The 19,050-nt window shown below is 34.4% G+C and overlaps 1 protein-coding gene across 1 annotated transcript in view; it reads right to left on the bottom strand.

Moving 5' to 3' along the window:
* The window catches only part of LOC140437158 (GILT-like protein 1), a 37,157-nt gene extending 26,492 nt beyond the window's left edge, over positions 1–10,665 (bottom strand). Inside the window, exons 1-2 of the mRNA XM_072526501.1 lie at positions 10,510–10,665; positions 2,159–2,293 (exon numbers count right to left, since the gene is read on the bottom strand). Coding sequence (XP_072382602.1) covers positions 2,159–2,293; positions 10,510–10,593 — 219 coding nt within the window. The 5' untranslated portion in view covers positions 10,594–10,665. The remainder of the gene's footprint in view (positions 1–2,158; positions 2,294–10,509) is intronic.
* Positions 10,666–19,050: the final 8,385 nt, after the last annotated feature.

Raw genomic sequence — 19,050 nt, 5'->3', positions numbered from 1 at the left:
CAAAAAGGAAAGAGGTGTTTTAATTTTAGAAAACAAGTTCCTGACAGTCTTAGCATTATTGATAGCAATCTTAACCGGGATATTGTTCTGTTTGTACAATTTAATAAGCTTTTCAGTAACATATGGGAAATATGGTAGTGAAGAGTAATGGGTGGTGGAAGTTGCAATGTTAGGAGAAAGTAGAGTACTGTTGTTCATAATATTATTAGAAAATAAATAAATATAATACCACAAAAGACTCAAAGTCATAATTTATCTCCACTTTACCTTTTTCGAAAACACCAACGATACGCCCATATAAAAATAATTATATATAGGTGATGGATTTTGACAAGAGCTATGACCTTGTAAATAACAGGTAAACTTGTGTACTGCACCGGCATGACTCATAGCTCTTGTCAAAATCCATTACCTCTATTAAAGACAGTAAACCATGAGATATCAGATATCAATTTTTTACTTTACTGTCAATTCATTAATGCCGGTGTCCCGTTTTACGTTTTGGTAAGTTTTTTATATATTTTACAATAACTTTTTGTTCCTAATCTTGTACATTTTAGAATCTTGACAAAGTCAATTGTTTCCTGCCTAAACGTTGATTTCAATGGACAATATTACTTATTGAACCTAAACCCAAGAAATATTAATTTTGTATTAAATATATTTATATATTTAATAATAATAATAATAATAATAATAATAATAATAAGCGGAGTAAAACAAGCGCGGAAAATTGACCATAAACAAATGAAAACTGAACTAACTTCGGAGTTCGTACGAAGAGTAAGACAACTAAATCGGTCATATCTTAATAGTAAAAATTTGTTTAAGGCATTAAATACGTACGCCTGTTCCGCGCTGAGCTACTCATTTGGTATTATAAAGTGGTCAAAAACAGATATAGAGGGTCTTCAGCGGAAAGTAAGAACACTTCTCACAAAGGCGCAAAAACATCACCCACGCAGTGCAGTAGAGAGAACAACATTACCGCGGTATCAAGGGGGAAGAGGACTTATGGATATAGGTGAGCAATTGGATAAACAAATTGCTAATTTAAGAACTTATTTTCAGGTACAGGCTGAGACATCTACTTTACATCGAGCAATTTGCGCAGTAGATGATACGACGCCGCTTAAACTGAGGGAGCAAGAAATGTGCATAAACCACCTAACTAAACAAGACAAAATGCGCACCTGGATGAGTAAACCTCTGCATGGGCGACATCTCAATGAGATCAGCCAAGAATATGTCGACAATACAGCGTCGAACTATTGGTTGACATCAGGAAAGATGTTTCCCGAGACTGAGGGTTTCCTACTTGCCATTCAGGATCAGGTTATTCCAACTAAAAATTACCTGAAATATATTGTTAAAGATCCTCAAGTCCAAAATGACAAATGCCGATATGGATGCCAAGCCCAAGAAACCATCCAACATCTTACCGGTGGCTGCCAGGCATTTGTCGGTACTGATTATAAAGAACGCCATGACTCAGTAGGAAAGATTATCCACCAAGAACTAGCTGACAAACTGGGACTTCTCCAAACCGACCATCTTCCTTATTATCAATACGTCCCTGATAGAATGCTTGAAAATGACAACTACAAGCTATACTGGGACCGCACTGTGCTTACAGAACAACCAGTGGCCCATAATAGACCCGATCTCATACTAGTTAATAAAATTACTAGGCAAACAACACTTATTGATGTGGCGATACCCAACACCAATAATTTACGTGTTAAATACAACGAAAAGATCGCCAAGTACAGAGATCTAGAAATACAAATCAGGAGACAATGGAGAATGGAAAGTACCCAGACGATACCCATTATTCTTTCTACCACTGGAGTCATCCCGAAGAGCCTCCTAGAAAACATAAAAAAGCTGGGTCTCAACGAACATCTATATAAGATTATGCAGAAAGCTGTGTTACTTTCGACGTCCAGATGCGTACGAAAATTTTTGGGAGATACACCAACATACCAAGTCACCTAGGACTCGATAACATGGAAAGAGTCCCACCAGAGCTCAATCCTTTTGATACCGTAGGTATCTGGGATGAGTGAATTTTCCCCTTAGAGGGAGTGTGAGCCGTATGGCTAAATCTGGAATAATAATAATAATAATATATTTATGTATTAAATTATTTATTTACCGTAGTTTTTCCATAAGGTACTAGTTCTAGATTGACGTATCTTGACAAATTTCCTTTCATGGTAGGTGAAAGTTGATTTACAATAAAGGCCTTGGCAAATGGACATAGTGATTCATAATATACTCGAACTGTCACCTAAAAGAAAACACATATTTAATACCAACCAGTAATGTACCAACACCAACTGCTCTAAACATTCTACTATCACATCGACAGTACTCTTTATCAAATCTGAAATGATAAGGTCCACCGAAAAACAATTGTAGAGTGTCGCCTATAATTTACTATTTTACTTGGGAATAAGTCACAATTTTACTTTCAAATAAGTCTATTTGACATTTAGATTTCCACTTAGGAAATCGTTCTCAAAATACAAACATTAATAAAGTAAACCAATTTTGTTTTTTCTATTTGAGGTGCTTAGAAGCAAAACGCGTTAAGTCCAAAGACGTCACTTTTGAGAAAAGGGCAAAAAACGGTGGTCGCTTCATATTAAGATATTTTATTTTGAAAACATGTAAAATATGTTTAGATGTTTGAGTAAATTATTGTGCAGAAATCTTGAGTTCTCAAAAAATTTCTAAACGGCTCAATTATTATTTTGAAAATGGATTTTATCTGTTTTGCTCCCAAAAGTTGAATTTTTTGCATTTTGTATCTCAGTTTATGGAGTTTATTCATTTTGCTTTAATTTGAAAGTAATAACAACTAGTTAAGAAGTGAGTAAAAAATATATTGAATGATGATTTTATTACATTCTTAATGAAAATTGAAAAAAATAACATGTTAGACACATAATTCTGGTGCTTCTTCAGTTATGCCACATAAATCTTCTTCCACTTCTGCACCAACTTCACTACGTCCTTCACAAGAAGCAAAAAAATTGACGTAAAACTTTAAGCATGGATTAGATTGCCAATCAGACCCAAAATGCAATTCAAGAAGCCTTTTGACATCAGATAATTTTTTCTTGTTTACTAATATATTGTCCTTAGCAATTTTTGAAGGATTAATGCTTAAAACATTTTCTTTCCCTTTCATAATGGATTTGAAATTACCAATGGAGTGGTAATAAAACTGTTCTGCTTGGATGAGAATCATGTGCTGGGATTTTGCTACTCGCTTGAATTGGAAGTTTTTTGAAGGCTGAAATTTAAAGTGCCATTGAGAAATAGGTTTAAAATGATCTACTGCCTCTTGCTTCCAATCAAAAATATCTACGTCAATACCTAGTCGTCTTATTGTAGCATACTTTTCAATTATTTTAACATAGCCATCTGGAGTCTCGATAATTTCTTTTTTGTTGAACTCTTTTTCGCAAAGACCGAATAAACGGTCTGGTGGTATAAAAGAATGGCCTCGTACTGGAAATATCAATTCTATCTCTTCAACGTTCTTAGGAGCGAATAGAAGCCATCTGTGTAGCATAGCAATCATAGTTTTATTTTTGTTTTGGCCGCCGCAGCCATCTGCAAAAAGTTTTATCTTCTTAATTTGTGATGTATCTAAGTTTTGCAGACAATGAAATACACATGACGCTACCTCATTTGAACCTTTTGGATAAGTTCCTTCTGTCCATACGTAACTAAAGCAATTATTTGGAGACATTTTGCACTGAGAACTACCAACAACAATAGAAAAATTGAAGAGGTAAAGTTGACGTCGATAGTAAGTCTCCTGATCTGGAATTTTGGGACTGGGCAAATTTTTCTGGCAATCGAATGAGAGCGTAAGAGTTTCATTTTCTTGTACTTTTAGTAATGCAAAAAAAGCTTTAGCCCTTTTTTTGTGAATAGCTTGGGTAGCTTTTAAAGATGCGGTTTGCCGAGGATCGGTTGTTTGCTTTATTTTTTCTGAAAGTTCCAGGCACGTCGAGCATACATCGACCCTAGGTAAACCAAAGCCCAAATTAAACTTATGCACAAAAATCTGGCGAAAGTACGAATTTTTCACTTTCAAGTTCTCGTTGGCTTGAGCGTTGTACAATATTTGCTAACTTTTCCATACTCAAATCAGAGGAAAGGTAACTTCGACGAGTATTGCTACGACAATAATGCGATTCTAAACACTTTAAAGAGCTGATGTATTTTATAACACCTTGTTGTCTCTCATTGAATTTGTTAGAAATGCGTTCACCACCTCTTCTTTCCTGAGCAACATTACCATAGATTGCATAATTGTGGAGGATAGTTTGTATTCTAGAGTTACCAATCCCTAGAATAAGTCGAAAAGCCCGTTCACATACTTGAACATCTTCACCTTCACCAATTTCCTTACGAAAAATCTTCCTGTGAAATTTTTTTCTTTTCTGTTTCCAGCTAATCTTTTTTGGCGACTACTGCGTGGAATTACTACTGTGTGTTTCATAATGAAGCTATCTTGATCACTTTTCTTTTCAGTTGCAAAAAAAGCATCTCGAAATGCTGTGACATTCTCGTAGGTCAATTTATTACATTTGTATATCTTTTTCTTAGCATGATTGCAGTCTGGCATTATAATGGGCCCATGTGGTGCCGAATATCTAGAAACAAAAACAGATTTTAGTTTATCATTCTTCAATTTTATTCTAGATTATTACCTATAGTTTAACAGTCATAATGTTTTGTATTTAACACTTAATTGTGTATATAATTTTCTATATTTTTTTGACGGAATAAACGGTAGACAGTCAGTACTAAATACTGTGATGGTAGATTTTTTCTTGTACCAAAATGTTAAATTAAAGTGTTAAAATATACAAGAAGTATTAGTTATAACGTACAAAATGGTTGTTTTTTGTGTAAAATAAACGAACTATAGGGTCAAGTTTTTTAATTACACTTTAAGTGCCTAAGTCGTATCACATATGAGTAGAGAAAAAAATGGCCAAAAGAAAGAAAAATTACTTACCTCAATTTTTTTGCAACTGCTCTCGTAGTAGAAGTAGGATTACCTTTCCTCTTTCTCGCTTTAGATGGAGATACAACTGAAGGGGATTGTTCTATTTCCGGGGATAAATTTCAATACAATTATTAATATTAACCGCAAAACACCTCGTGGTCAGATAAAATTTACAAAGAAATCGACTGTACTCTCTATACTAAAATAAAATACTGACTGCTGACTGGACTGATATCTACTTCTGTAAATGTAGCGCCACCTCACGTGGGTCTACAGCATGCTTGTGGTTCGTTGGAATCGTTGCGGTGGACTTTACCTGTTTTGGTCTTTAAGCGGAGGGGACTTTATCTGTTTTGCTTCCAAAGTAACTTTTAGTCGATTGAAATGTATTGGAATTAATTCGTTTTGACGGTAAATAAAGTGTTGTACCTATAGAATGGACTCTGGGGAACTAGTTAAGCTCAATATCTCATTTTCGACAAAAAGTGGATTTAACGCGTTTTGCTTCTAAGCACCTCATTTGGTACAACTTTCTTCTAATAATCTAATATTATCTGACTTATTCATATTGACAACTAATTGAAGATAGATCATTTGATTACATGAAATCAACTTTAACTTAAGAATACCCGCCCGAAAATCATGGCAAATCATGTCAACAGTAAAATTCTTCTGTTACTGATCCCACAGTAAATCATGAGAAAAAATACCAGGAAAAAACTTTATGTTAATATTCCGACAGGGTAAATATTTGGTCATACATTTAGTTTACTCTCAATATTAACACCAAACTCTGATTTTTTATGTATGTTATTTTAAAACATGAATGATGTATCCTCGATATATTATTGGCTTCCTAATAATGGTATTTTCTTTCTATTGATTTTATCTTTTAATATGGGTAACCACATCCTACTGAATTCTGCCGTGACGCTTTTAATTATTTTTCTCATATTATTTCTTGTGAATGGATCTCGTTCTACGTTATTCTGTTCCATTCGGTCTATTCTTGAAAATCCTTATTTATAAATGTTATTTTAATAAAATGATGAAAAATTATAAATGTTTAATACCTAGTTATTTTTTAATAAAACAAATGTTTTTCTTCTAAAAACGGATTTAATGATGCCTTTTTATTAATAATGTGATTTGATTTATATTTAGATATCAGTTAGTGTGTGTTGGTTTTCTATACAACTAAGTCTCATATTAGTACAGGATATGACGGTTTTCTGCTCAGAATTATTTTTATATACATCGATTTGTTTGAAATTTTGACAGTAGGTAGAATATAGCTTAAAAATCAAAATCTACCTTATGCCAATATGTGCTTTTCCTGTGGAGGCGGTTACTACCCCAACTAGGAGGTAAAAAAGTTTGTGAAAAAAACTATAGTAATCACTAGAATAGTAAATTTTAAGACAAACATGCTCTTTGGAGTTTTTTCGAAAAGTCAATATTTTTGGAGTTATCCGTGATTGAAAGTTTACGAATTACACATCAAAAAAGCATGTTTTTAAACGGGTTTTCGCGAACAATATCAAAGATTTAGATTTTATCGGGAAAACTGTTTGGATATAAAATAAAACTCATAAAACAAAGATATTCGTTTCTTATTATTGCCGTAAACTTAATATTAACAAAGTTATGTCTATTCGAAAGTATACTTTTATTCGTCGAATACTAAAATCCAAACATGATGTTGAAGAAGTGGTACATTTTTTATGGAAAACTTTTTTAAAGATGGCAAAAAACCTTTAAAACGACCTCTAAAAGTTTAAGTCACGTAGTTTCAATATACGCAATTTAATTTTGATTTTATATTTCAAAAGTAAGTTTAAAAACTTCATATGCAAATTGATATACCGTTACATTTCGGGATATAAAGACTTGACGGACGTCTGAACTTCAACGTTCAAAACACAATGATTATTTTTGTAATAACCCAAGTTGTCAAAAAAGTGGTTTCGAAGCAAAAAAAGCAATTTTTTATAATTTGTCTAAAAATTGTTTTAAATAAATAGACTCCCGTGGAAAACTTTCAGTAAACTTTTTAACATAACATATTGGCATCATCATAAGATTGTATACATGGAAATCTCCCGGTGATACAACGAATAGAATAATCCGAAATCAAATTGACTTTGTTCTCATTAGACAAAGATTTCGTAATTCTATACTGTCTGCCGAAACTTACCCTGGAGCAGACATCGGTTCAGACCATAACCCCATTACGAACAAAATTGAAACTTTTTAAAAAACCCACACAAAGTAGAATTGATATTAAGAGATTAAGGGAGCCACAAACAAAGGAACAAACTGTAAAAACTCTTACTGAAAATCTACGTAATGCCCAAGAACTGAGTAAGAGTTGTTATAACATTGATCAGAAATGGAAAAATATAAAAGTAGCAATAATTAAAACAGCAAATGAAAACTTAAAACCAAAGAAAAGAAAACATAAAGACTGGATCACTGAAGAAATACTACTATTAATGAATGAAAGAAAATCATTTAAAACAAAAAATCCAATTAAATATAATGAAACTGATCGATTAATTAAAAAGAGAATAAAAGAAGCTAAGGAGAGAATGTTACATGAGCGGTGCCAAGAACTAGAAGAAATTGAGAAAAAATATGACTTTTTTAACATGCATAAAAGAATTAGAGAATTAACAGGGATGAGAAAAACACACAGAAAAACAAATATATAGCACAACTTTTTGAAGACAAAGAGAGAACAGAAGCACCAAAAGAATTTAAAGATGATACTGGGCCTGCCATTATACGAGAAGAAATTGAATATGCAATGAAACAAGCTAAAGGTGGTAAATCTCCCGGGCCTGATGAAGTTCCTATCGAATTACTCAAAATTGTGAATATTGAATCTATTGATCTTCTTTTGGATCTATTCAATACCATATATAGAACAGGTATAATACCTAAAGAATGGCTCCAATCAACATTCATACTGCTACCCAAAAAAGCCAATGCAAATGAGTGCAATGAACATCGCACCATAGCCTTAATGAGTCATGTCTTGAAATTGTTTTTAAAAGTAATTCACAATAGAATACATAAGAAATTAGATGAAGGCATAAGTAATACACAAATGAGATTTAGGAAAGGACTGGGAACACGAGATGCACTGTTTGCAGTAAGTGTTCTTTCGCAGAGATGCTTAGATATAAATCAAGAAGTATATTCCTGTTTCATTGATTTTGAGAAGGCATTTGACAGAGTGCAGCATAATCGGCTTAAAGAAATTTTATTAAATAAAAACATAGACAGTAGAGACATTAGAATCATATGTAACCTCTATTGGAACCAAACAGCAAAAGTGAAAGTTGAAAACGAACTAATCGAGGATATCCAGATTCGCCGTGGGCTCCGCCAAGGCTGTATTTTATCACCCTTGTTATTCAATTTATACAGTGAAGCCATCTCAGAATTAGCGCTTGCCGAGGTCAGTGGGGGCCTTATAATAAACGGTGAGCCACTTAATAACATAAGATATGCTGACGACACCGTCCTTCTGGCAGGAACACTAGAAGAACTGCAACACCTTGCTGAACAACTAAATATATATTGCAACGATTATGGACTAAAAATAAATTTAAAGAAAACCAAGTTCATGGTATTTACAAAAGCACAAAACACCAAAGTTAAGCTAGTACTAGATAATACAGAAATTGAGCAAATGTCTTCGTACAAATACCTTGGAGCATGGATCACAGAAGATACTGATCAGACAAAAGAAATAAGATGCCGCATTGAAATTGCACGGTCAACTTTTAGTAGAATGAGAAAACTTTTTTGTAATCGCGATATCAATATATCGCTCCGAATAAGAATGCTTCGATGTTATATTTTCTCTACAATTTTGTGTGGGGTTGAAGCTTGGACACTTAAAAAATCCAACATTAAAAACCTAGAAGCATTCGAAGTGTGGTGTTACCGACGTATTTTAAAAATATCATGGATGGATCGCAAAACAAACGAACAAGTTCTCGAACAACTAGGAAAACAATGCGAAGTTTTAAATTCCATAAAAATCAGGAAATTGGAATACTTGGGGCACATCGTGAGAGGTGAAAAATACGAACTACTAAGGAATATAATGCAGGATAAAATCAAAGGCAAAAGAAGCGTCGGTAGACGTAAAATCTCGTGGCTACGCAATCTCCGTGAATGGTTTGGATGCAGTTCAATTGAACTATTCAGGCGCGTAACCAACAAAATTATAATTGCCAGAATGATTTCCAATCTCCGATAGGAGCGGAACTTGAAGAAGAAGATTGGCGTCATCATAATCTCTCGATTAAGTTTCAGCTTGTGGGTATGAAAACGACATTTTTCGACAAAAGCACGAATATCACGGAAAAGTCTGTTGGATAGGGAGAGAAACGAAAACATAAGAAGAAGAAGAAACAGGAGTGGAACGAACACATTAGTAGAATCGAAGAGGTAGGATAGTACGAATAGCACGAGATAAGTCACCAAATGGACGAAGAAGTATTGGCAGACCAAGAAAAAGATGGTGCGAAAATTTAAACAATTTAGGAGGCTAATATTGAAGAAGAAACGGGCTTTAAAGCCTACATACAAGAAGGAAGAAGAAGATCCTCCTGTCCGTGAAAGTGTGCAGGTGAATCCAAAACAGTCGATTTTAGGTCGCTCATAATCGGCATTTTATGCCGATGGTATCCGTTTAAAAAACAGAATTGTCAAATTGAAGACAAATAGGACAATCCAGATGAGATCCAAAAGCGTCCAATGCTTACCAAAACTGTTTGGTGTGAATTTTGTGCTGACGGCGTCATCGCTACTTATATATTTTTTGAGACGAGCGATTTGAGGGCATGGTCATCTAACGTAGAGGTCATGTGATTTGACCCCGTTAGACTGTTTCTTGTGAGGTTATAACATATCTATGAGAATAAGTCACAAACCACAGCGGTCCTCAAAGCCAACACAACTTATGCCATCGGTTAAAAACAGCCTTATTTTATTCTCTAGAGTTATGGAGTCATGGAAAATTGGACATTTCTGATGTGCATCACCCAGCGAAGCTGTGGCGACAATTTGAATGATGTTATATTCCATATAATATAATTGTTACACACACACTTTGTTTTATTTAAATTTAAAGATAGGAAGCGTATAATTAAAGATTTATAAAACTAGTCTTAAGTGAAAATAAGTCTTTCCATAATGAAAAAACTTTCCAAAACGGATGAAAAGTGTATCTAGTGAATGAATGGGTGGTGAATGATATCTTAAAGTTATAAGTACCGAATGAAAATTAATGCATGAATAATAATGAAATGAAAAAAGTTTCAAATAAAATATAATAGAGACTAAATAAAAAAATAAGTCTCTTTGAATCAGTATTCAGCGACTTTTAATATAAAAAATTGGAAGATACAGAATATATGTGTTTATGAAATAAAATTAGTAGGTATACTTACCTTCTGCTCTTTCTTTTCTTGGGCATTCGATGATGTTACCAACAACACCAGCAAAGCATATAGATATGAAGTGAAGAAGAACATGTTACATTTACTTATTTCTGTTTACAAATGCTGTTATATTATATTAATTATATGTTAATATTAACAGTTTCGCGCATATCACAACCGGAAATACTAAGATATAGTGTAGTCAAATCCAACATATTTGTTGCAATAATTTTTGTATAAAAAAATATAAGTAATATTGGATTTGAAATATTTATTTAAATTCTGCTTCGAACTTTGTTATCATTTATCTGTGTGTGTGCGTGTGTGTGTGTGTGTGTTTGTGTGTGTGTGTTTGTGTGTGTGTGTGTGTGTGTGTGTGTGTGTGTGTGTGTGTGTGTGTGTGTGTGTGTGTGTGTGTATGTGTGTGTGTGTGAGTGTGTGTGTGTGCGTGTGTGTGTGTGTGTTTTCAGAAAGAGGGGATGGTATTAGGTAAGCTTTCCGATGGTAGTTTCAAAGTTGCAGTATTCTAAGTCCCTTATTTTAAATTTCCTCTGATAGGAGTCTCCCTTGTTTTCAATGCAAAATGTACCTAAGTCACGTTATTACAAGGTTATGTACCGTGTGTTTATTACGTCTCTGTGAATCCTGTGTGTATTTATCATTAAAAAATTAACATGGCAGGTAAGGAAAGTGGAATAAATATCTTTTGTTAATGCAGGTATTACTGAAATTTTTCCTGAGGGATGTAAGATTTATTTTGTAGTTATGCAATATTAACTACATTCTAACCTCGCATATTTTAACAACTATTATTTTACTTCAGATGATGGTGAATGGTCGGCTTATCCCGCATCATGCAATGAGTATGAACCGAATAGCGAACACGAAGATAGTTCTGAAGACGATGATCCTGCTCCAAGCACAAGCAACCAGATAACCAATAAATCCCCAAAGGACGGTAAAACCTTTAGTTCCTGTGCTACCATGGGACATGGTCTAGAAAATATGGACATCCCTGTATCCTCCATACAAAGCAGTACACATATTATTATCCAAAACGTGGTGTATGAAGTCAATGAATCACAGCACCCAGAAGTAAAGAAGGGCAAGAAGAGAAAGATGAATAAGGATGCATGGAAAAGAAACATCAAGAGTAAGGCGTCGTTTTTTCGAAAACACCAAAGAAGACAAATAAACTCTCGCTGTAAATGCTCCTTAAAATTAAGCGAAGAACAACAAAACCAAATTTTCAAGGCCCATCACAGTTTATCGTCATCTACACAACAAAATTTATGCCTTGAAGGTTAAGTACGTCCTATGGATGTCAAACGACACAGATCAAGAAAATCTATCGATACACGACATAAGGGTCGAAGCTTTGTATATGAAATAAAGATTGACGGAAAACTGATAACACTACGTCAGTCGGCATTTTTAGCAGTACATGGAATAAAACGCTCTAAACTGCGCCGGAAGATTTAAAAAAACAATGCAGATCCTAAAGATTCTAGAGGTCTTCATCACAGTAGACCAAATAGAACAAAAATTGATACTTTAGCTGCAGTTAAAAAATTTATAGAAGAACTGCCAGCTCGAGAGTCTCATTATAGCAGATCTGATAATATCTGATAACTTCACAAGTATTTGGATTTCCATTTATCTGTTGTTAAACTTCACCGAAATTTTTTAGAAAAGAATTAAGATAAAAAAGTGTGATATGAGATAATCAGGAAAATTTTTACAGAAGAATATAACATATCATTTGGATTCCCAAGAAAAGACAATTGTAAAGAATGCACTCTATTTCTGACACGTTTACAACAAGCTGAAATGACACATGATGAGACATAAACAGAAACCCTCAAGGTAGCAAGAGAGCTGTAAGTAAAAAAAGCTGAAGTGTTTCAAAAGAAAATTTCGGAATAAGCAAAAGTTAATGATCCCCCTTTCTATAAATTTGCTTAGATTATCAAAAAAATTTGCCTGTTCCTGTAACGAACGAATCCTATTTGCGTCAGTAGTTGTGGATTCATAATTTTGGAATACGTTGCATAACGACAGGAAAAGCCAATATGTATATGTATGCAGAACACTTCGCTCAAAAAGGACCAAACGAGGTTACTTCTTTCCTGCAGGACTATATTACGCAAAATCAGAAGCCAGAACAACGTTATTTGAAACTTTTTTACGACAACTGCTTCAGCCAGAATAAAAATAGATATTTTTTTGTCTTTTTGGATCAGCTTTGTCTCAATAATATTTTTGAAGCTATAGAAATCTGGTATCCAATACCCGGTCACAGTATGATGCCAGTCGATCGATATTTGTACAGCATTCGCTGAGGTCAAATGGATGTCTGGAAGAAGGATATCGTAGCAATAAGTGAAACACTATAAATTATGGTTAGAGTCCCATATAAAAAAACTGCCGGAAATTTCGAAAGCTAGGCGCATCAAATTTTCGCGTAATGAGCAACCACAGCTCAGTGCAACCTATTCTGGCCCATTGGAACCAATCAAACTTTACAATGTGGATCAGAACTGTAAACTTTGTGGCTAACCCACGCTGGCCTATGCGAATGAATACCTTCAAACTAAACAGTTGATTTTTGACAACGTAATTCATTACTGGACGTAAAACACAATATATCACTGGACACAGAATTCTTTACTCGAACCATGTCTGAAAATGGGAGTATAATCCAACAAAATAATCTTGTGAGCGAAGAACTTCATCAGGTGCAAGAGGCTGACGCAGTTTATGAATAGCTTTCTTGCCTATCATGTTCTAATCTTTACTGCTAGCATTCTTTGTAATTCATACAATGTGTATGTTCTTACATTACTTACATTACTTACTTATATTTTGTATGTTCTTACGGCGTTACATAGTAAACATTATTTCAGTATAAACGCTAATTTTTTCTGTGATATATCCTTAATTTTTGACGAAATAACAAATTGTAACACAAAATGTGCCTAAGTCACAAAATATCTAATTTTTTTTTTAGAAAATAGCAAAGCTTTATGTTTTGTTTATTCATGAAAATCGAAGAACCTTTACAAAAATAATAAATCTCAACTTTTTGCATTGACACCTTCAATTAATACTTTTGTATGGTATTCATTAAGTTGACAATTAAAGATTATATGATTTAAGTTTGCGGTAAAGTTGGTCTCACACGAACAAAGATAATTGATACGCATTCCGAGTTTAGCTAAATTTGCAGGAAAGTTGTCATAGTTTAATCTTAAACGGCTTAGGGATGATGAGTAAAATCGACTAACCTGATATTCAAATATATGTGTGGTGTTTTGCGGGAGTTGTGGGTATGTAAGTGTATGGATTATTCGAGTTTCGTACAAACTTAAACCAAATAGTTTCCCATTTTTTTCTTAACTTTTTATGCAATTTTGAGTAAGTAGTCGCTAGAGAATATTAAATTTTCAGAATTTTTTGCCATTTCATCCACTACCTCATTATTTTTGATTTCGGCGTGTCCTTTTACCCTGATAAAGACCAAGTCATTGCTATAAATTTAAATCGAGCGATTAACTTCTTAATATGGCATAACAACTGGTTATATTTTTTGGTTATTGTGTGTGATATTGTCTCAAGAGCAGGTAAGGAATCTGATAGTATAACCGTTCAATACCGTATAAAGTTCTGTTCAATCGCGTAAGTTACAGCTCCTTCAATGGCATAAAGTTCGGCAGTGAAGATAGATGTTCACTTTGGTAGTTTAAAAGAATTACCAATTTTTTAAAATTATCTACTTAATAAGCGCTACCTACACTATTACATCTTTTTGAACCATCTGTATAGATATGTTTATGCTTAGAAAATTCAGAGAGAATTAATATCATAATTTTACTATTTTGGCATGGTAAGTTTCTGTACGCAGGTTTTATAATCTTCGGAAAGATCGCGATTTTCTCAATAAAAAGGTTACATATAGGTAATATTTGTTTAGTGATAATTCTAAAGTTGTTAGTTTCTAGGTAAGCATCTCTAAAAGGAGAAGTTTTAATTCTCTAATAAGAATTTGTTGTTAAGTTATATTCGGTGAGAGTGTTAATTTTTTTAATATATCATTTATCTGTTGTTACTAAATATTTTATTACAGTAGGTCACTACACAGGTACAATTGCATTACATTATTTTACAAGAATACGTAGTTACATTACAAGAATATACAGTTACATTACAATCGATAATACATAAAGATAAAAAACTACATTAAATATTCGTAAAATTAATGGTTTTCATATTTTAAACTACATAATATCGTCTTCTAAAATTCCTGGTAAAGCCTGTTTTTTTATTTACAAATTCGCGTCAACCCGAAGGTTATTAGCGAGAATTATAATAAAAAATAAAAATAAAAATAAAAACGTTTATTGCCTAATAAAAAATTTACATGTCATTCATTTCATTCATTTTAGCCTTCTTTCTTCTTCGGCGTCCCGCTCTTGCACCGCCAGCTTCTTGATGATATGACCTCTCGGCATCCTGGACATCTTTGTGTGGATATATCCTCGTCTTCTTCTGTAGGTACTAATTTAAGGCACCGTACCTACTTCCCTGCATGGCTGTTTTCCGGCAACCATCCGGCTAGACCCCGATCAGATGGTCGATCAGTCTATGGGTAGATCTATGCATCCTCTGGATCCTGTTATTCTCGAGGATGCCCCTGGTCTTATGGAGTCTTCTTGTGGCCTGGTGGAAGAAATACCTGGTCCTTTTCTCAGCCACCTCCCTCAGTGGTGTGTACTGGAGGCTTTCTCTGATGGTTGCGTTCGTGATTCTGTTCTCCCATGATGTTCCGTCGATGATCCGGTAGCATGATGTTTCCGTGGCTTCTAATCTTCTCCAGTGTGTCTCTGCTATGGAACTCCACACTGGTACAGCATATAGCATCACCGATCTAACATAGGCCTGGTATAACTGAATCTTCTTGGCCTTGGACAGTGGACTGGTCCTAAAAATGAAAGGGAGAATTAGTCTTTTAGCTGCATTAGCTTTTACCTTAGTTTTTTGTGCATGCACCCGGAAGTTGAGTCTTCTGTCGAGGTGGACTCCTAGGTACTTGACTGATTTTTCTTCCTGGATCCTGTTGCCTCCTACTCTGATTTGGTTTCGTGGTGGTCTGGAACTCTGGCTGAAGACTATGAATTGCGTCTTTTGGGCGTTGATTTTTATCTTCCATTTTTCGGTGTATCTCGTGATTTTGTCCAAGTGGTTTTCCATATCCCTGATTATTCTTCCTTCGTCTTTTCCGGATGCATACACTGCTGTGTCGTCTGCATAAAGAGCTGTTGAAGTTCTTGGATCTGTAGGTAGGTCTGAAACAAAATGATGTTGATCAGGTAGTGTGGTAGCCTAGCTTTGTCCATCTTGAAGATTAGTGACTTTTTCCAAACCGTGTCATATGCTTTTTCTATGTCCAGTATGGCTAGTCCTGTCCTTTGTTTCCTGTTTAATTTTATTTTGGTGTCGCTGATCCGAATTGGTCCTCTTGGATAATTCTTCTTCTTTCTGTGTGCTTCATCAGTCTCTTGTCGATGATCTTTTCCAGAATTTTTCCCATGGTTTCCAGGAGAGAAATAGGCCTGTAGCTTTCTGGTCTTCTTCCATCTTTCTTCGGTTTTAGATCTTCGCGTGTTTCCAGTTGCTCGGAAAATGTCCTTTTTCCAAGCAAAATTTGAAGATATAGTGCAGTTGCACTATGATCTTCTTTGGGAGTTCCTTTAGGGTGATGTTGTGAATCCCTTCTGGTCCTGGTGCTCTGCTTCCTTTTAGTTTCCTGATGATCCTTGCAACTTCATATGGGCTGGAGTAGTCTTCTTCTTCTACTTGGAATTCGTTTCTTCTTTTTATCCTGTTGTATTCGTAGTCGACTTCTCTTCTTGTTCTTGGGTCCGACATGTCCTGGTTTCGCCTGTGTATAGCTGCCATGTTCCTTGCTATGGCATCTACTTTTCCTTGAATTTCAAAATGTATTCCCTCGTTGTCCATAATTTGTGGCATCTTTTGTTTTCCTCTTCTCTTGGCTTTCAGCATTTTCCAGACGTTTCCTTCGTTTTCTTCAGCTTTCCTGATGTTATTGTGCCACTGGTTTTCAGTAAGACTTCTCAGTCTTACTCTTATTTCTTCGGATAGGGTGTCTCCGTATTCCTTGTATTCCTGCCTTCTGGTCCTCTGGAATGCTCTTCTGGCCTTATTTCTGTCCTTGATGATGTCCTGAAGTTCTGTAGGTATGATCAGTTCTTTGTTGTTCGTCATAGACTTCGGTATGTTGTCCTCCATGGCTTGTTGTATTCTCCTAGTTATCTCTTCTATTTTTCTTTCGACTTCTTCTATTAAATGAAATTCCCTCTTCATCTCGATTTGGTTGAGTTGTCTTCTGTAGTTGGGCCAATTTGCGTCTTTCCATCGCCATCTTTCTGCTGGTTCTTACCGAGAAGCAAATCTTTACAATATTAAATATTAGATTTACAATATTAGCTTTTAAGAAATTAGGATATTTGTGAAGGAACGATTTGCACCAAGTGCTTTTTCTAGGTTTAATGTAATACCGTAGTTCCTTCTTGCTACGGAGAAAACTGGAGAGTCTGTAATAATATGTTTCACCGAGAGTTTGATGTTACACTGCACAAATTTCGGTTCGGATTCTTTTGTAATTAAAAATTTATGTGTAGCACTGATATGACCTAATCTAAGATGGGTTAATGTCACTTGATCTCTTGTTGGGGGGGGGGGCGACATCTCCAAGGTTTAATGTTCGGTTTAATATTCCAAAGATTGGACACTGAAAATTGCCACAGGTTTTGCCACTCACTTAGGATCCGTGATTTGGTAACACTGGAAACATCATTAGTTATCACATATTTCACGATCATAGAGTCAGCTGAGTTGATGGCTTCACGCACACACTTATCTGCTGCTTCATTACCTCAAATTCCAATATATGATGGGATCCAAATGAAGATTACTTTCTTATTAAAATTTTGTATATCTATCAGATTTTGTTTGATTTTTCCTAAAATGTGCAAATGTACTCTTTGGGTATATTTTTTCTATGAATTGTTATGAGTTTAGTGAATCAGTCAATATGATGTATTTCTGTTGTGGTGAAGATATAATATAAATATGTGAGTGCCCTGTATATGGCATATAATTCTACATTAAGAATACTGCAGTGTATTGGCAACTTATATTTTTAGAAGACATATTAATATTTTAGACACATATTTGAAGATATAACTGCTGCTCCCATGCCATCTGTTGATTTTAAAGCATCTGTATATATTTCAGAGAAATTTATATAGTTTGATAATAAGTTTCGCAGATTCTGATGTATTATATTATTGTTAGTAGTATGTTTGTACAATACAGTTAAGGTAGTTATTATTTCAGGTACTCCCAATGTACATGGTACATGAGATTCATATCTAACAAACTAACGGGAAAGCAAGAAGGTAAGGTGGCATTAAGAGATGAAAGATCCATTTTGATTCGGTGGTAGAAAGGTTTGTGTAGACGTGGTTTATTGAAGATTGATAATCGATTAAGGTGATCATATTTGAAGGTGTAGTTAGTAGGATTTACATTTGATTTAATTGGGTAGGTTAACTTTAAGTAGTGTTACGTTTTTTATTAATTCTAATTTATTTATTAAAGGTTCTATTTATAACACTTAAAAGTTTATTATAGCCTTTATTTGTACTAATTTATTTTAAGTACACTTATATAATTTATTATAATTCGTGCGTTACAATTTAAACGCGGCGCGCGATCTTCAGATATTAACAACTGTTCTCTTCCCAACAAAATTTCTCTTTAAATATAATACTCCGTTAGTTTCGGAATCCCCTATAGCAGACATGAATTTACTCGAACATTGGGGAAGACCGGTTGTTGGTGGTGTTGACTATTTATAACGGAAACTCCATCGAATAGACTGGTATTTTGGCGAAAGCACTAGAAGGCGGTCTTCGGCTGAAACTAGTTTTCAACTGAGCGCCGAAATAACTAGAACAGAACAGATATTAGTCATAATATATTTACAGTTTTATACGAAATAATTATCGTAACAGTAGATTCTTCTGTAATAGAGTGATGGATCAGCTACTTGGCAATGCAGGCTTTCTATTGGTGTCGTTGTAAAAGTTCCCAAGACAATGCGGAGTGTAGTATGGTGGATTGTATCTAAAATTTTAAGGGAAGACTCAGTAGCCGATGAATATGCTATCGCACCATAGTCTAATTTAGATCTGATTAGTGTTCTGTAGAGGGATAGCATAGTTTGTCTATCTGCTCCCAGTCTTTTTTAGACAATAATTTAAAAATATTGAGTCTTGTTTGGCATGCGATCGTCAATTTTTTAATATGTTCTTTCCAATTTAGATGTTGGTCGAATGTCATTCCCAAAAATTTTAGATTATTTTTTGGAACTAGAGGATTGTTATACAGATTATATATTACGAACTTGAGTAAACACGATTTATGTAGGTATACGTATATATATATATATATATATATATATAT

Source organism: Diabrotica undecimpunctata, chromosome 3 (genome assembly GCF_040954645.1).
Source record: "Diabrotica undecimpunctata isolate CICGRU chromosome 3, icDiaUnde3, whole genome shotgun sequence".
In the NCBI taxonomy this organism is placed as follows: Eukaryota; Metazoa; Arthropoda; class Insecta; order Coleoptera; family Chrysomelidae; genus Diabrotica; species Diabrotica undecimpunctata.
The sequence above is the reverse complement of the archived record's forward strand: the minus strand, read 5'-3'. Positions and strand labels throughout refer to the sequence as shown.